The 18,545-nt window shown below is 40.6% G+C and overlaps 1 protein-coding gene across 7 annotated transcripts in view; it reads left to right on the top strand.

Moving 5' to 3' along the window:
* Positions 1 to 18,545, top strand: part of AGTPBP1 (ATP/GTP binding carboxypeptidase 1) — a 149,250-nt gene that overhangs the window by 86,166 nt on the left and 44,539 nt on the right. For 6 of the 7 annotated variants that reach the window (XM_075598985.1, XM_075598978.1, XM_075598979.1 and 3 more), the window contains 6 exons: positions 3,870 to 4,014; positions 5,211 to 5,364; positions 6,474 to 6,654; positions 7,756 to 7,885; positions 9,810 to 9,941; positions 11,930 to 12,106. In XM_075598985.1, coding sequence (XP_075455100.1) covers positions 3,870 to 4,014; positions 5,211 to 5,364; positions 6,474 to 6,654; positions 7,756 to 7,885; positions 9,810 to 9,941; positions 11,930 to 12,106 — 919 coding nt within the window. Of the gene's footprint in view, positions 1 to 3,869; positions 4,015 to 5,210; positions 5,365 to 6,473; positions 6,655 to 7,755; positions 7,886 to 9,005; positions 9,216 to 9,809; positions 9,942 to 11,929; positions 12,107 to 18,545 lie in introns of those variants that run through there. The other variant, XM_075598991.1, reaches the window with a different exon arrangement.

Here is an 18,545-nt window from a genome sequence, read left to right as displayed (position 1 = left end):
AGTGAAGGGGGTAGTTGACCAAGGTGGGTTATTAGGCCTACCGAGTAGGTTGCGGGAGGAGTTAACCCCTTCAATACCATATTGGTAGTAACCGCTATGGTAATGAAGGAGTTAACCCCCCCCCCCCTTTGACCAAGCCGGTAAGCTTAATAACTCATCCTAGGCCAAGTACCCCCTTCACCCAATCCCTCTACCCCCAATAAACATTACAATACTTGCTACCCACTAATACACCACCCACCCAGATCCCCACAGGGACCACCCGAGGGCCGCCAAACACCCGCGGGGACCACCTGAGGACCCCTGCCGGTCTCTGGTAACGATCCTGTTCATTAAAAAACATGCTTTTATTTGGGGGTACAGGGTGTGGGTGTATTGTGTATTGGTGGTTAGCACATAATGTAATGTTTATTGGGGGCAGAGGGGGTGAGTGAAGGGCCAAGTACCCCCTTCATTCACCCCCTCTGCCCCCAATAAACCTGCTGTGGTTCCTTATCCCCTTCATTACCTAAGAGGTTAGCCGCTAAGGTAATGAAGTTGCCTGTAAATGCCTGTAAATGCGTTTTTATTTGATTCATGTCTGGGGTCTCCGGTGCTGATATTAATGGGTATCGGCTCCAGAGACTCCCAGCATCAATCCGAGGCAGGAAAAATGCATATTTTTCTAAGTCCTCTCGGCATTTCTCGCCAGACACATGTAAATGGGAGAAAGCAAAAACAAAAATAATGGTATAGTATAAAATAATATATACCATAACAAAACAAAGAAACACACTTACATGTGACTAAATCATTCTGGGAATAGGGATGTAGCCTTCCACAGCAGCCAGTAGAGAAAAAAGGACATAGCATAAAAAAATGTTAATAACAATAGATAGATTAAAGTAAGATACACTCACAAACAGCTCATTCACATGGGCATTTGTGAATAGCTTTCCAGCATAGAATCTGTCCACTTCAGTCCAGCTCTCTCACATCTGTCCCTCTGCTTAAGATTGCAGGGTGTCTCCGTGGTCCGTCTCAGCCACACCTTAGTCCCTCTGTACCCTGTACTCGGCGGTGGCTCCCCCGGCATGTGCACAGTCTGGTTTGAGCCCCCCGATGCTGTTCCTCACAGGAACTGGTTTGCGCATGCGCATCGAGGTCTTCTAGGGCGCAAGCTGATTGGTCGGCAGCTGGCTTGGTGGAGTATGGTGGCTTGCAGTGATCCAAATTACATCAAACTCGTTTCGCATACAGCTTTTTCAGTGATGTTGCTTAGTGGGGGTATCCGCTACACATATATAGCGGTCTCAATCCGTCCTTACTCAGTGCAGCTGTCAGATAAAAACTAGTCTGACAGCTCACACAGCATATATATAAGTCCACATATAAAGGAGTATCCAAGGCTTATATCATTTTATCAGTAAATGCTTATCGCTAGTCTAATGCCTAATATAGTCTACCTATATAGGAAAAATGAGGGATATAAAAACTGAATGACTCCCAGAATATACATATAAATAGGGTACTTGATACATTAATCTAAAGACTAGAAAAAAAAAACTTTTAAAAGTCCAAATGATCTATGAACAACTCTAAACCTCTTATAATAAGATTAAAAAAAAAAATAATTATATATATATATATATATATATATATATATATATATATATATATACATATATATATACATATATATATATACACACAGTGTTCGACAAATCACCCAAAAATCTACTCGCCCAACCAAAAAAAATCTACTCGCGCGAGCAGGGAAATGTAAAAAAACAAACACGTGTGCTGCTTGGGCCAATATTTACTCGGCCGGAGGTTAAATCCACCCGCCCCGGGCGTGTAAATGTATAGGATTGTTGAACACTGATATATATATATATATATATATATACACCAACTACCAGAATACTACAATAACTAATGGCAGAAATTCGGAAGGAATGTCAGGAGAAAGCAACGATACAGATACTAGTAAAACACCTATGTATATTAGAAATGGCTTCCAATAAATAGCTATTGTGATAATACCTCATATAGATAATGTTGAATAAAATATGTAAAAGCAGTAAAAAAACAAATAACACATGAAAAAAATCCTAGGAAAGCAGCAATATCCATGTCTATGTTGAATCCTGTAGGTACCAGGGTCTGCAGGGTGAAAATCCAAAACGATTCCCTCTTGGATATTTTTTGTATAAAATCCCCCCCCCCCTCCAATCACGACTGACTTGTTCCACACCCCATAACCTCAGACATCCTGGATCTTGGTTATGCACCAATTTATAATGCTTGGACACGTTATGTGTTTCCAATCCTATTGTAATATTGCGTATGTGTTCCCCAACTCTGGAGGACCCTTTTTTACTTCTTTGCAAGCTGTTTTTGGAGGGACTTGAATTACCTCCTTGGACTCTAGCCGCGGGACTATAAGTAAACCACATATTTTTTTATACAGCTTAACCCCGTTATAACGGGGTGCTCAGGGGCCACAGAATGAGACCGCGTTATAACCGGGATAGCGAAAATAAATTAAACAAAAATAATGGCCGCCGCGATCATAGGCCCCAAAATGTGAAAACTTGGCGATAAGTGGTTTCTCGCCGCTCGTTTAGCGTTTTTTTTTCTTTTTTTCTCGCCAACAAAATATGCAGAAAAGTACTTTTATCGGGGATTACAGAATAGCTGTAGGCCTTTTTGGGTAAAAAAAGCCTTGATAAGTGGCTTATCGGGACATATAGCATAGGGCCCATAGTTTTAATATAGATATATAGTTTTTTGTCTGCGTGAAATTTTAAATATCATGGGCGTAACAGTACCATGCATGGTGTGGTTTATTTGTAATCCAACTTTCCACACAAATACTAAAGGACTTATTTGACATTTATATAGTCTGTTTAATTCATAGACCCTTTTTAGAGTATAATTAAAAGCATCTGTTTAATGCTGCATATATTTTCTCCCATTGCCAGTTCTGTTTAACATTGTAAAAGCTCCACTTCATATTTTAAAGTAAACCTTTGCATCCTTGTTTGCATTTCAGCTAATCCTGCAAGCAGAAATGCCACACCGCTTTGCTTTTACTTTTATTAAAGTCTGGTTTTCTTTACATTTTCTGCACAGAGAAGTGTGTTGTTCTGGTGCCTGGCGACTCCCAATATTGTATTCTAACGTTTGCTCAGCCTAACATTGCTTCAAAATAACTCCCATTTTAAACCATGTGTTGAATAGGAGGAGATGAAGTGCTGACCAATTTTAACTAGTATCACTTCTTGTTTAGTCTATCCTTTCAATCATAAAGTTTACATGACTACTAACGAGTCCGCATTACGTAATGTTAAGATGTGAGTGCTCCCCTCAGATGGTAAAATACATATTTAGTGGTACTGTTTGTGGTAGAGAGCAAATCCATAACACAACATCATTGGAACATGCCATTGGATGGAAGGGGCAAGCAAGCCCAACTGCACATTTCAGTGATAGCCTTGATGTTTCTTAACATCTATTATTTCTTACGCTTGCTGCTGGCATCAGTAATAAATTGTGATCTATTATCATTGGCTTGTCAGGTAGGTCATTATAATATATTATTGAGACACCTATTAATATAATCAATATAAAAACAAATATCTTCAGAGTTATCTAGGTATGCAACCTAGCACTACTGTGTTCCTGCAGCACAAGTCTTATAGATGGGCGGTAGGTGTGTTTGGGGGAGAAGCAATTTTGTGTATGATTGCTGTTTTCGGTCACCTTTGAATAAATGTAGTAATGAAATATTGCCATAAGCCTGTAGACAAAAAAATGAATGTAAAGTGTCTGAATATCTAACATTACAAAGCATTAATAATCTCAAATGTTTTTTTTCCTTTTAGGAATCACTTCTCCAGAAGTTCAATTGCTACCGGAGGGCAGAAGGGAAAATCGTACTATACGTTTACATTCACCGTAACCTTTCCACACAAAAACGATGTCTGTTATTTTGCTTATCACTATCCTTATACGTATTCCACATTAAAGGTGAGCTCCTAGCCACTTTAAATAAACAATTAAAACATGTCAGCTTTGTCATGAACGCTATTAAAAGATACAATATTTTAAACCATGTTGTACATTTTAATTTGAGAAAATGCTCTTGACCTCTGAAGAGCTGCTATGGGGAAAAAATAAATATATATAGTATATATTATAATATGTTGGTTACAATATTATTCATGTTTCTTGAGAAATATAATAATATAGTGTTCCCAAACTATGACTGCTGTTTCCATACATTTTTTTAAATAATGTCCATATTGTGCTAGTGTGTAGAGCGAGTGCTTATTTGCATGTCATTACCCAGAATCCCTGACTACAGTGGAAGCATTGTATACTAAGAGATAATGGGGAAAGACAGGTTTGCAGACCTGTCTGAGACATGTGAATATACCCGCAAGTAGTATTTTTATTTGCTGTACAGTGTACGGGGGAAGGTTTTTGTTAATGTTTTACTCGCCATAACGTATTTTGTGTCTGTTTGAGAGCTACAGTATCAATAAATCAGTGCAAAAGTAAATCCCCAAATGCCGTATGTTTACTGTATGTATTTATATATTCTGTTATCCGTATACTCATGAAAGAGATGCAAACAATATTTAAATACAGGGGTCTTACTCCTTTAACAAACAACTTCAGTAGGATCGATGTAGGTTGTGATGCCTTCTAGTGAGCCAACATTAGTTTTCATAGATACAGAACTTTCAGTGTGCAGAACTTTCGAAACGTCGTATGTGTCTTCTTCCACTCCACAACTCCAAGCACATCTGTCCCACTCATAATACATAATAGATGGCCATAAAAACAACTCAATGACATCTACATCCAAATACTTGTCAGATTATGAGCAGCTCTGGTGGGTAATACAGGAGGAACATTAATTACCATTGGCTTTCTCTTTCTTTGAAATGTACTGTAGCTGTTCAGCTGAAGCAAATACAAGAGCCGCCATGAAATGTTTAAAAAATTTAAAGCAAAATTAGGTTCATGTTTGATGCTGTTCTAAGGGAAGTGCCACAATAGGAACCCAATGCCTTCGCTATGCTCACATTAGCACTCGTGGGATGAAACACTCATGATACCTGATATCATACATCTATTAAACAAGAAATACAAATTTAAATCACAAGGATATTGTTTCAAAACACAACTAACCCTGTTTGTTTTTTGTGTGTGTGCAGATGCACCTTCAAAAACTGGAGTCTCTGAACAACCCTCAACAGATCTATTTTCAACATGAAGTGTTATGTGACACTGTAGCTGGAAATGGCTGTCCCCTCGTTACCATAACCGCTATGCCGAAATCCAGTTACTATGAACATGTCTGTCAGTTCCGTGAGTGTAAATTTACTTCTTAAATTATTTTAGGAATCCTCCTTTTTGTCTTGTGCGGGTTTTAGACTATAATAAACCCCTGTCTCTTCCACACAGATCCCTGTCAGATTTAATGTAGTTGCACAGATCCGAGTTGATGGTCACTATGTGTAGAGAACTAAAGATGCCTTCCCATTTAGTTACTGATACATTCCGTTATAGGGGTTAAGTTGTAGCTCACCTGGTTCTATTTTACTAAACAGTTCTTTGGACGTGTCTGGCAAAAAAGTATTACACACCTCAGGGTCAAGCTAAACTTCACTCTCCACTAAAGAGGCGGTGAGTGTCGATGACTGACAGAAATAATGTGTATGTATTATTATTTTTCACTGGGTAATTTGTGCACTAAGTTTTCCTTCATAATAAAGGAACGTTGTTACTGGATTCTGACAGTTTTTAATTAATTGAATCACAAATAGCATTATGTTTCATTCATTTAGCTTAGTCTGTAGGGCAGAGAAACATTGTATTCATTCAGTGTAGGTACCTTCTATATTTGGAGTTTGGACTTAGAATCTAAATGTAGAATGTTACTAGTACATTTCACGCCAATTTGGGAGGAGTGCAGTAATTGTATTTTTGTCTTACATAAGTGTAAGGACAATCTTTTTACCAGCTGCATACTTCACAAAGGGAGAAGTGCAGGTTCTATGTATTTGATTTCCATAAATAATTTTAGGAGTATCGTTAATCGCATCACTCAGGATCCCCTCTCTATTTTTTTTGCGGATTTTAGACTATAATCTCCTGTCCCAGATCACTGACAGATTTAGTTGCACAGAGCAGAGTTAATGATTACTATGTGCAGAGAACTAATGATTCCTTCCAAATACAATAAAATGCACTTTCTTCCAGTCACGTCCATTGTATGAAATGAAACCATGATGTGTTGACTTTAAATGTAATAATGTTATTGAAGTTGGGTGTATAAAAAAAAAACATACAAATAAAACCGCTGGTTCTGTTTGGCCCTCGGTAATTAACCATAATACAATTCACTATAGGATACCTGTACTGTATGTATATTTTTATGTTTTATCAAAGCGATACTTTGTTTGTCCTTATATTAGGAAACCGACCTTACATTTTCCTCTCTTCCCGTGTTCACCCTGGAGAGACTAATGCAAGCTGGGTTATGAAAGGCACTTTGGCGTTTCTAATGGGTAGCAGTGCCGCTGCTCAAAGCTTACGGGAAACCTATATTTTTAAAATTGTTCCTATGCTAAATCCTGATGGTGTGATCAATGGAAAGTAAGTAGCACATGCAGTATTTAAAAAGTTAGCGTAATTATTATATTCCTGTGCATGGTTTTATTTTTAAATTGAAATATTTTTATGTCTGGTAGTCTCTCTTATTGAAGTTTTTTCATATCATATTTAATAAAATAATTTGGCATATTTATGTTACTTGTTGCTTTATAATATGCCTGGAACTGGCTTGAGGTCAGTTTGCAATTACCTTTTGATAACCCAATCCCTACACTATAGTTATGTTGTATGATCTGCACAATACGCTCATATATAGTTGGGGTTTACTATCTGAGCCACACAGTCTAAAATCCTAGCAAATACTTGAAAACTTTTATCTGGTGTGCAGTGTTACATTATCTCAGTCTTCTGTCAAGCTTTGCTTTGTATCAGGAAAATGCCTATAAGGACCCGGTTGTGAGGCCCTCTATAATGTACTACACACGTATGAATTTTACATTTACATTAGTTGCAGTAGAAATTGTATGGCCTGATAAATGTTTGTTTGTGGCCCTTGAATCCTAGAGGGGGAGCCCAATACATAATGTTTTCCAGTTGTGGTTTAATAATTACATTGCATGTGCTGTATATGCATGGAGTGCTGAATCAAAGCTTGGGCACTAGTACACCAATTTAAAGCAGGCAAACTTAAGTCTGTGGGCCAGTGTGTCTTACCTTGTGACAGTCTCTGTCTTCTATTATTTTCTCAATGGCGGATTTAATCTATCTGGAGTTATTCCTTAAACTGCAATAGTGCCAGTCTTGGCACTACCACACTGAAACTTGTTTGGATGCCAGTGGGAGTTTCTATGCGATATTCGTCCGTTCGGCACAGTTACAGTTTATTGAATAAACCCCTATAAAGCAGTATGGCCCATATTCACTAAGTGGTGCTAAGCGTTAGCATGACCTAACTCCTATGCAAATGAATAGGAGTCTAGTTGTTCTAAAGTTTAGCACCATTTTGTAAATATGGCCCGGTGTGTATGAAATCTGATGGTCACATCTTCTTTAATTTATTTTTTATTGTTAACCGTAAATGGTTCTCTTTTTGTGCTTCCCATGTTATTAGTGTATAATACCGCTTCACTATTTTATCCCTAGCCATCGCTGTTCCTTAAGTGGGGAAGATCTAAACAGGCAATGGCAATACCCTAATGCAGATCTACATCCTACAGTCTACCACACCAAAGGTCTTTTGCAGTACTTGGCGGCTATTAGACGTGTACCCCTGGTGAGTTGTGGTGATGAACGCTTTCAAAGCTGGATGTATTAAGCTGGTAATTGTTGGGTTGTGATTGATTGATTGTTTTCTAAATCACAGTACAATAAGTAATTCAAACCTATTATTATTATTATTAGACATTTGTAAATCTTTCCCAGCTCCCTTCTTGAAAGTTTTTTTTTTTTTACTGTGAATGTTTTACATATCTCGATCATTACATGAATGTTTTGTCTTTGTTATGCTGGTTTTCTCTCAATACTGGCACATTTGTTGTATTTTATTTTCCATTTTGAACTGATAAGTAATATTGAAAGGAAGCAAAGCAGCACAGCCAATAAAAGAATCCACAGGAAGAGTCCTATAGAAAAAATGAAGGGCACAACTCCAGGCTAAAACTGAGGGTAGTTTAATGGATAAGTGCACAGGGACAGAAACACAGCCCACACTGTTCATTAAACTACCCTCAGTTTTTGCCTGGAGTTGTGCCCTTCATTTTTTCTATAGGACTCTTCCTGTGGATTCTTTTATTGGCTGTGCTGCTTTGCTTCCTTTCAATATTGCTGTTCACTCTATCAGGACTGCACGCGCTGGAACTCTTCAATGGATGGATTCTGGATTTTTATACACCCCATGGACAGGTAATGGGCACTAGCCCTCATTTGGTTACCTTGGTCCTTATATGGGGAAGTGTATATGTTAAGTGGTGTGAGCAGAGGAACCACATTTGCGGTAGTCGTGCTGACTGACCGCTAGGTTTCATGTTTATGCCCCCCCTTGACCTCTTATTGCATAAATAATGGAAAGTTTTATGAAAGTTCCTCTCTATCTTGATGCTTCATAATATAGTCTGTGAGTCCCAACACGTATATGAGCGTCGATCTCTACACCTATACATTATAAACTGATAAGTACAAGGTTTTCTGTAGTGACTTTGGATACAGAATATTCGACGTGTATATTTGATGATACTAAACCTTAATATGGATTTTGGTTTGTCTGTAGCAGGTTGAAAGATAAAAAGTTATATAGACAAAAAGAAGAAAGTGCAACACACAGTGTAATTCTGTTTTCTTTATCAATTAATTTAAAAGGTAAGTAATACACTTACAATTTCCACAATCTTTTACAGCATCTAAAAAATACACAAGGCACATGCTCCACTTTCGAGACTCAAGACTTTGTCAATCATCCCAGGCCTACTGACATGCGACTGCAGCGTCCAGTAACGCTCCGGAGATAAGTCCATGTTGTTTCCAGGGTTATGGTGTCTTAAGGAGTCCAAGTGTGAATTAGCTGAATCTAATCTCCCAATGCGTTTCGTGACATCAGTCACTTCATCAGTGGAATTTGTATATGCTGCAAAAGATTGTAGAAATTGTAAGTGCACTATTTACCTTTTTAAATTAATTTCTAAAGAAAACTGAATTGCACTATTGGCGTGTTTCGCCTTCTTCTAATTTTTGTCTATATTTGTGTTGAGAGGATCAGGGGCCTCATCAAAGCGAGCTGCAGACGCCAGGCATAACCCCTACGAAGAGAACTTTGTCCGATATCTTTGCATCGGATGATTTATATCCAGATTTTTTTGCTCCAGATCTAAAAACATATGAGTGTTTTGTGACTTTCTTCAGATTATTTGTATTTATGTATGTAGTGATTTATTTACTTCGAGTGTGTTATCATCCTTTTTTTATATACAAAAGATAAGATAGAAAGTCACATTAAAAAAAAAACAGTGTCAATCTGGTTACAGCAATAAATTGATGATGAGAGCAGTAGCAATTTCATGCCATCATCTTACCAATGATTACCAAGTCCTTAAAGCCATAGTTTAGCAAAGCTCTTCAGATCCATTACCTTGGCTGTAGTAGAAGGCTATTTATATGCTCAAAAACTCCATTCTAAATATGATCAACATCTTTTGTTATTCTAGGTCTACTGTGATTACCATGGGCATTCTCGCAAGAAAAATGTGTTCATGTATGGCTGCAGCATCAAGGAAACTGTGTGGCAAACAAATGTCAGTACTGCCTCGTGTGACATGGTCGAAGACAGCGGATACCGAGTGAGTAGAAAGAACAGGGACTGAATTATTTAGTGAGCGGTAAGCATTTCTCTGCTGCAGCCTTCTGTCATCAATACCCAACATTCGCTTTTTGTTTAACCACAATATAAATTTTGAGTCGAATGCCCTAAGATGCTTCAACACGTTTGATCCTGTTATTTGAGATCATTTCTATTTTTAAACACCGCAGATTAATTATACCTTTTTTATGGAGCCCATAGAACAAGTTCTGTCAAGTAGATAGCGTTCAATAGTATGTACGCATTGCGCCTTTTTTTGTTTGTTTAATATAGTGGTTGAGTTTTAGAATGTACTTAAAATCCATAAAATATATCCATTTGTCGTAGGGTCAAAATCAAATTCAGCATATTCTATTTAAAAAAAAAAATCTATTTCAAGATTTAAAAACGTTGTAGAGTTATAAGTAGGATACAGTATATATGTCTTTACAAAAGCAAAAAAGCAAATACGGCCTAATTGTAATTTTGTTCCACATTAGCTTGTATGTGGTGCTTATTTACTTGGATGCGACGGCCACAATTTAGGGGTAGCAATTATGAATTGAAATTCAAAAAGTACTCGGTTGACAGTCGTTAGTGGAGCACGACTGTAAAATGTATTTCTTAGGCCGCGCTTATAGTGCCGGCGACACGACCGATGGCGTCGCCACTGGCGAAAGTTAAACTTTAGTTTAAAGCAACATCACTGGCGACAAGGCCAGTGACGTCACAAAGGGGGCGGGCGGCACTCTCTGATTGCTTTAGAGACTTTCACGTGGCGACTGTCTCTAAAAAAAATCAAATTTACCCGGCTTCAAAATTTTTGTTCGCTCCGTCGCTGTCGCGCTTACTATTAGCGCTTGCGACGGAGCCAATGGATTTTTTTGGGAGCGACGTCGCGTCGCCAGGCACTATAAGCGCAGCCTTAAGCTTCGTCTTCACTTCTCGTGCGCATTGCCTATCCTTTCGGAGTGGTCATTGTCCCGCTAGAACAAAAACACTTGGCTTTAACTTGCCTGAGAATCTAAACAAATGACTAGAACGCATCATTTTTGGAGCCTTTTAATTGCGACCTAGAATTCCCCAATTTTTTTCACTTGTTTATCTTTTCATCGTTAATCGGAGCAGAATATATACAGCACTGTGCATTATTCTACCATCCTAACAATTCTAAAGACAAGTGTTTAAATAATTATCTTCCTAAATTTAGAGAAAAAAAATGCCATTTAAATGTGGTCTCTGATTAAAAATAAGCAATACAAAAAAAAATAGAATACGTTAACAAAGCGTTAATTTCTGCAGCCAGTTGGACCACTTACAATTATTGGTTGTTTTTGCATTCATTTAATTATGCTTTTTTTTGCTAGGAAAAGGAGACCTTTCTTGTGCCTAAAATGTTTCACGCGTGTTATTGTAATCGGCTGTATATTATTGCTAAACTAAATAAATGGGAGTCATCTGGAAAGTATTTATAAAAAAATAAGAACGATGAATTACAGTTGGAGCAAGTCAACAGTTTTTCTACAACACTCTTGGCGTTGTAAAAACATTGAAACGAAATACCCTCCGTTATTTGCACGAAATATTTCATATCCTGGAGCTGGCACTAGATTTCTGTAGCTGGGGCATTGCATTACAGCACAATGCGGCTGTCTCTTCTGGCGGTGAAGGGGAAAGGATTAGGTGCTGCTATGAAAAATAAGCGGACACTGCCACCTTGTGGTAGTTTTGATACTTTGATTATTATACATGTATAAGTTTCAAATGACGTACAGTATGGTATAAGAAAAGGAAATGTGTCGTTTTACAATGGAGGGGTTTAGCTACATTTTGATCATTGTACCCTTTGCATATATATATGATGTATAATATTTACCCATTCTCTGCTGGACATCTGGAGCACATTACTGTCTAAAAAGAGAACTTGGCCTTTATTTGTTTTTGTTTTCAGTTAACAATTTACAGTGCTATTTCTGACCCTTCATTTAGACTCTTCCTAAAGTTCTCAGCCAGATAGCGCCAGCATTTTCCATGACCAGCTGCAGCTTTGTGGTGGAAAAATCCAAGGAATCGACTGCCCGTGTTGTGGTCTGGAGAGAAATTGGCGTCCAAAGGAGCTACACAATGGAGAGCACCCTGTGCGGCTGCGATCAAGGAAAGTACAAGGTAAATAGTGTGGAGGAGCCGTTTGACAGGACGGTTACGGTGGTAGTACTACTTTCAATATGTGCTCAGTCACGTCTTCACGGTCTACTTCTAATGAGTGTCCAGAGAAAAGAGCACTCGCGATCCTGTGGATCAGGAGTAGCCAACTCCAGTCTTCAAGGAACACGAACAGGTAATAATAATAATAACAGGTCAGGTTTTAAGGATATCCCTGCTTCAGCATAGGTGGCTCAGTCAATGTCTGGGCCAATGATTGAGCTACCTGTGCTGAAGCAGGGATAGCCTTAAAACCTGACCTGTTGACTGGAGTTGGCCACCCCTGCTGTACATATACTTCCACGGGTGAATAGCAAGATCAAGTCCACCAGCCAGGAAAACTTGTAAGCATTAGGAAGAGAAGAGAAGAGTAGCAGCACTCCAACGGTCTTATGCAAAAAATATGTTTGAACGAAACGTTGATCTTCCTTTTTAAAAAAATATATTTTGTATCATTTTCGTAAACCCTCCTTGCCCGGCTCCCAGTGGTGGATTTACAAAACTGCCGCCCTAAGGCACTTACCTGGTGACGCGCTCCTCCTTTGTGCTGCCCGCCTCGTTTGTGCCGCCCTCCTTCAGCGTCAAATGATGCTGCGATGTCACATGGCGGAACATTGCCACGGCAGCATGACGTCACCATGGCATCGCGACGCCGTGTGACATCACGTTGCTGTGGAAACGCAATGCCATGTGACGTCTCGGCCTCATTTGACGCTGAAGGAAGAGGGAAGCACGCAGATGGAACGCTACACAAACGAGAAGGTAAGGACTTTAGAGACGCCCTAAAAGAGACGCCACACTCTCCCACGGAGATCAGTGCCAAAGAGAGTGGGCACTCTGTGTGTATATATGGGGGATAAAAGAGGGACACTTGCCGCCCGGGCCTAATGGGAAATTCCCCACTGCCGGCTACCTAAGGAGGTTACATTAGTGTAGTGGTGTAATGTCCAACTCCGCAATAATTTACCTTATCTCGGGCTATTGTGGTCGGCTGGGCGACGACAAATAAGGCGCCAGAAGCTTTTGGGTGGTAAAACAGGACTATTATTATGGGTTCCATTGCATGGGAATATCTTCATACAGTTGCACATAAACACAGGCTGTTGTACCTGTTCCATTTTTCTGTGTAGGCTTCGATACAACACTCCTCACTTTACAAAGGAATGACTCCTGTTCACATTACTGCCTTGCAAAAGTGTGTGTGTTGCCATTGATGGGCAGGTGCCCCCCTCCCCCCTTTAGTGATCATCAGTCCTTATGACTGATCCTGGCCGGTAATAGACTATCGCTGGTCACACTTCGTCCTTGGTAGGGAACTGCCACTTTCTCAAAGATACTGGACACTGACTTTCCCTGTCGTGAAACTGCCACTTCCACAGGGGTATTCACTACTGAACACAAGGATCTGCTTGCTAGGCAGCTCCCTTGACATACTGGGGCCTTCTCAGTATTGATCTCTTTGGCATGTCTGCATTCCCTCTGTGGGACATACCTTTCTCTATGGGCCTTTAAAGGATCCTGACTACATGGGTACTGTCCCTGACTGAAACATAATAGAGGAGGGCTTGACTTGTTCTATAAATGGGGAAGGACATTTCCTATCTCTACTCCCCAAAACTCTTTGCTTTACTGTATATACCACAGCACCTCTGTGTCACTACTGGGCAGTGTGGACACTATTGTTGGATCACACCGATTTTTCTTTTTAAATGTATTTTGCATGTTTTTTTTTTAATATACCCTATTTCCTCAATTCTAAGACGCACCTTTTTTTCGATTTTCACATGTCTGAAATCGGGGTGCGTCTTAGAATCGATGTATTAAAAAGAGTGTCTACAGTACTAACCCCTTCTTTTCACTTAACCTGTTTCAGGAGAGGTCCCACGTCTGCAGATGGTTGAAGATGGCAGCGGGCGGGAGTGCGGTGGCGGCGGCAGGACAAGTCACAAGTCTGCAGGTGAATGAAGATAAGACAGCGGGCGTGCGGTGGTGGAGGCGGCTAATAGATCATAATAGCAGGAGAAGAGCGGCATAGCGGAATGGCTTAGAAGGTGCACACTGTAACACCGGAAGTTGACCGGTGTCTGACTTCCGGGTTACAGTGTGCACCTCCCAAGCCATTCCGCTATGCCGCTCTGCTCCTGCTCAGCTCTCCTGCAATTATGATCTCCTGCCGCCGCACCCCACCGCACGCCCGCTGTCTTCATATCTTCATTCACCTGCAGATTTTGGACCTGTCCTGCTGCCGCACACCCACCCGCTGACGTGGGACCTCTCCTGCCGCCGCCGCCCGCTTCATGGTAACTGAAAATTTAATTTTCCTCGATTGTAAGGGCCAAATCGATGGTGCGTCTTACAATCGAAGGCGTCTTACAATCGAGGAAATACGGTATATTTCTTTACAAGCAATGTAACATGCATTTTAGTTTTATGTATATACACAAAATGAACATTTCATATTATTGCAATGTTTTGTCATGTAAAATGAATTTCACTTCTTGCTGGCCAGAGGCTTTCCACCTGTATCAGATTATCATTGGGGTTGGTTTACAACTGGACCTATGTTCGTGCGACAGATTGAGTCACTTATGCTTTATTTATTAATTTCTAAAAAGAAATCCTGCTGCCCTTTTCGTTTCATATACAAATAAAGAAACGTTAAACCTGTACTGGATCATCTCCTCCCACCAACCTGGGGGTGTAGATCACAACCATGCACAACGCATGTTCCATGTGTAGCATGCAAAATCTCATAATATTAGCAGTCATGCATGTTTAATTGGGGCTAGAACATGATTACAATGCAGCTAACTTCTCCATGTTTCCTATAATATGCGTGTTTTTCTCTCTACCGACTATTAAAATGTACTGCTTTTTATTTCATATTATATAGCCCTCCTTGCCCAGTTTCTAGGGAGACTACATTGGTGTACAGTGTTTGGCTATTCAGCATGGGTTACCTTGACATTTTTATTCGTGTCCCCAGGCACGGAGACACATTGTTCACATCCAACAACTTTGTACTGCATTACAGTCTTTAATCATGAATCTTGTACTTCTGTAAGTGCCCACTCTTAACACTCACAAGGAACTTTGTCTAGTTAGTTGCTCTACTGTTATGGGACCCGGCCCCCCTTTGTTGCTTCGGAATATTCATCTGTAATACCCCGTTTAACTAGGCCCACTACGGGAATCCTGGCTGGTCCTCTAATGAACAATGATACCTTGGGCCTGTATGGGAACTGCTTTTCCATAGAGAGTGAGACAAATACTAGTGCAGATCTGCGGGTAGAGACGCCCTAGAGCCCTCTTTCCTGACGCCCTCTCTGGTGTGCTGCTTTCTCAACTTTTGGTGCATGCTGGACTACATTAGCCATCTTCTGGGATTGTAGCTTAAAGGGCACTGTCCCTATCTATAGCATAACAAATAAAGGGAGGTCTTGTCTTTTCTATTACATAATGAATACATCCCTCTACCTTATCCTCGAGGCTCCTCTCCTCTTGTCCTCCCGGAACATAACATTTCTCAAAACTTCCATCTATGCTAAATATTTTCATGTGACGTTACAATCCCTATGGTAAAACGGGGGGGGGGGGGGGGGTAGGGGGACAGCATACACTAGCCTGCTAGTAAACCTTTAGAAGGGGGGGGGGTGTTACATTAGAAACCAAAACTTCTTGCATGCTTACAAGAAAAATAGTAGTCAGTGGCTGAGACACAAAATACCATAGGAAATGACAAAGGAAAAGACTGAAATCACAGTGCTAGTCAGTTTCTGTTTGCATGGCTACTGGTCAGAGTGATTGTGCAGTTTCAACTGTACTTCAGAAGGCGATAAAAAATATTATAATTGTATATGTATGTAACACATGTTCCCCCACCCTCTGGGAGATTTCACTGCTACACGGTGTGGTGTGGTGCATACCTGCTTGCTCACAGTTGATCTGAGTCTCCTGCAGTGTTGTTGAGGAGAACAGGATAGGCTTCTGGGGCAGTAACTGATTATTTTTCACGGTGACAGCGCCTCCATTTCTTGCAGGCCCCAGGGATGTGGAGACAATTCCTGCAGGAGAACTTACTTCCCCTCTCCCTGATAGATTGTAGTCTCAAGCAGGAATATATATTTGAACAGGATCACTTTATTCATACACACTGCAGATGGTCAGCATACACAGCTCACACAGTTGGTACAGGCAGTTCTTGGGGCTTCACCCTCAGGATGTACTCCACTCCAGGCATTGGGGCTCTTCCATTACTCCCTGGTGGAGTAAGGGGTATGGTCTCCCATCCACTCCCCTAAGGGAGGAAATACAGATTGGCAGAGCCCTGCACAATTGTTGATGGTAGACCAGCCTCTCTCAAGCAGGTAGAGGCACTGACTAAATTTAACAGTACAGCTCCTTAAATACAAGGGAAGCAGGTACCAGGTCTGAGTCCCTGATTGGTTACACACAGGCCTGGTCCCACCGCCTCCCCTGTGACTCACTTATGCTGCTGTGGGTGGGGAAAAACCATGATTACTCCTGGAAGCCTGCTCTTACCAGGGCTTACTACCAGGAGGGGGCAGACTGATAGCCAAGGAAACCAGTCCTGGATACATGTAATTCTGCAGCATAGGCATTGCTGTGCGTAGAACTTTTAGTCACAAGTACCTGCCCTGTAGAATTTAATATTGTAATTTGGTGTCCGAGCCACATGGAGATTGTCACAAGAAACACTCATCCTGAAGAAACCTATATCCCCTTCAGGTACCGTTCTATATCCACTAATATCCCATTTGCAATTCACTGAATCTGTTCTATTCTGATTCAATCAAGTGTTCATTGAAGTCCTATTTACAGAGCTTATATATTTATTCTTAGCTGTATATGTTTAAATAGGCTAACACAGTGATTGCACAGTACTAACATATTCTTATCTGGAATGCCAGCACTACTACTAAGTGTTATTATACTTGTAGTACATAGTCTCCTGACTGAGCTTTGTTTATATTTTGAACAGGTAATATGCAGTTATCCCTATGTGTTTGTTATCTTTCCTTTTGAATTATAATTTTTAACATTTGCCTTATTTTCTATTAACTGCGTAACCCCCAGAGTGCACAGTTAAGAGAGTACTTATTTCTTTCTCTGAATCTAACAAACATCCTCATGGCAAAATCACAAGGGCAGGTGTACTTACTCATTATTTGGATCATTCTGCTACTTTTGATAGCGTTGACCATGCCCTCCTTCTGCACACCCTCCAGATAAAAACGACCCGATTGGCTATTTCCGCCGATTTAGAATAAACACCTTCGTGTTAACAAATGTAAACTCCTTTTCGCAATTTCTTTTGGGTGGAGGATTTGTTAATTGAAGATATTTTCAGTATTCATTTTCAGTAAGGACACCTGTAAGAGATGTGTGCAGAGGTAAGCGATGCAGACCGTTTTTAAGGTGAAATTAAAATAAGGCTTTATTGCACCTGTCCCTTTTAACACAGCAAAACATATGAATATAAACGCCTAGACCTGTTTAAGGGCTAACTTACTTCCCCAGTCCCTTTCTCCAGGGCTGGAGGGATAATCCCATTACCACCCTATTCCCCAAAGTCTCAAGAGATACCTTAAAGCAGGTGGCCCTTCTTGTCAGTCTCTGGTAGGTTCCTGGGTCCCCTGTGTCCAGGAATATAGGTCTTTGGGTGTCTTGATTTCAGCAGAGCCTTTCTGCTCAAGACCTCTTTCCTCTTGTCAGCACCCTTGTGTACTGAGGAAAATCTCCCTTCCTGTCTCAAAGGCAGGCTTTTTCTGACACCTCTAATCAGCCAGGTGCTGGTCAATTAACCAGCACACTGCTGGATTAGAGGCAAGTTTTCTGAACAGGGTAAGTCCCCTGTTACAACACCATTAGGCTGCACTTACAGTGCCGGCTATGGATGACATCTCCCGTCTCCGTAGCCCAAGCGAAAGTTGTAATTTGCGTTTGGGAGACGTCTCTTGCTACAAGGGGAGTGAGAGAAGGCAGAGGGGCGGGGACAAGAGCAAGGGGGAAGGCTGAAATGGAGAGGAGTTGTAATTTCTGTTTGTATGCTGAATTTACAGTACTTTTACTTTAAATTACGGGAGAATTTACTATTTTAAAGTTGTTCATATAGTGTATTTCACTTGACACACCACACACACACACACACACACACACACACACACACACACACACACACACACACACACACACACACACACACAAAATCAGGGCCGCCAACAGAAATCATGGGGCCCAGGACAAATGAAAGGAGCAGCCCCCCCCCAACCCATAGCGCACCTACCACGGAAAAACAAGTTTTAGCGCACAACTTTTACTTAACCCCCCAATACATATAAAAATACACCCCCAATAATAAAACGCTGCACCCGGTGCCGGG

The sequence above is a fragment of the Ascaphus truei genome, chromosome 1, assembly GCF_040206685.1.
Source record: "Ascaphus truei isolate aAscTru1 chromosome 1, aAscTru1.hap1, whole genome shotgun sequence".
Taxonomy (NCBI): domain Eukaryota; kingdom Metazoa; phylum Chordata; class Amphibia; order Anura; family Ascaphidae; genus Ascaphus; species Ascaphus truei.
This window is presented reverse-complemented; position numbering and strand designations above follow the sequence as displayed.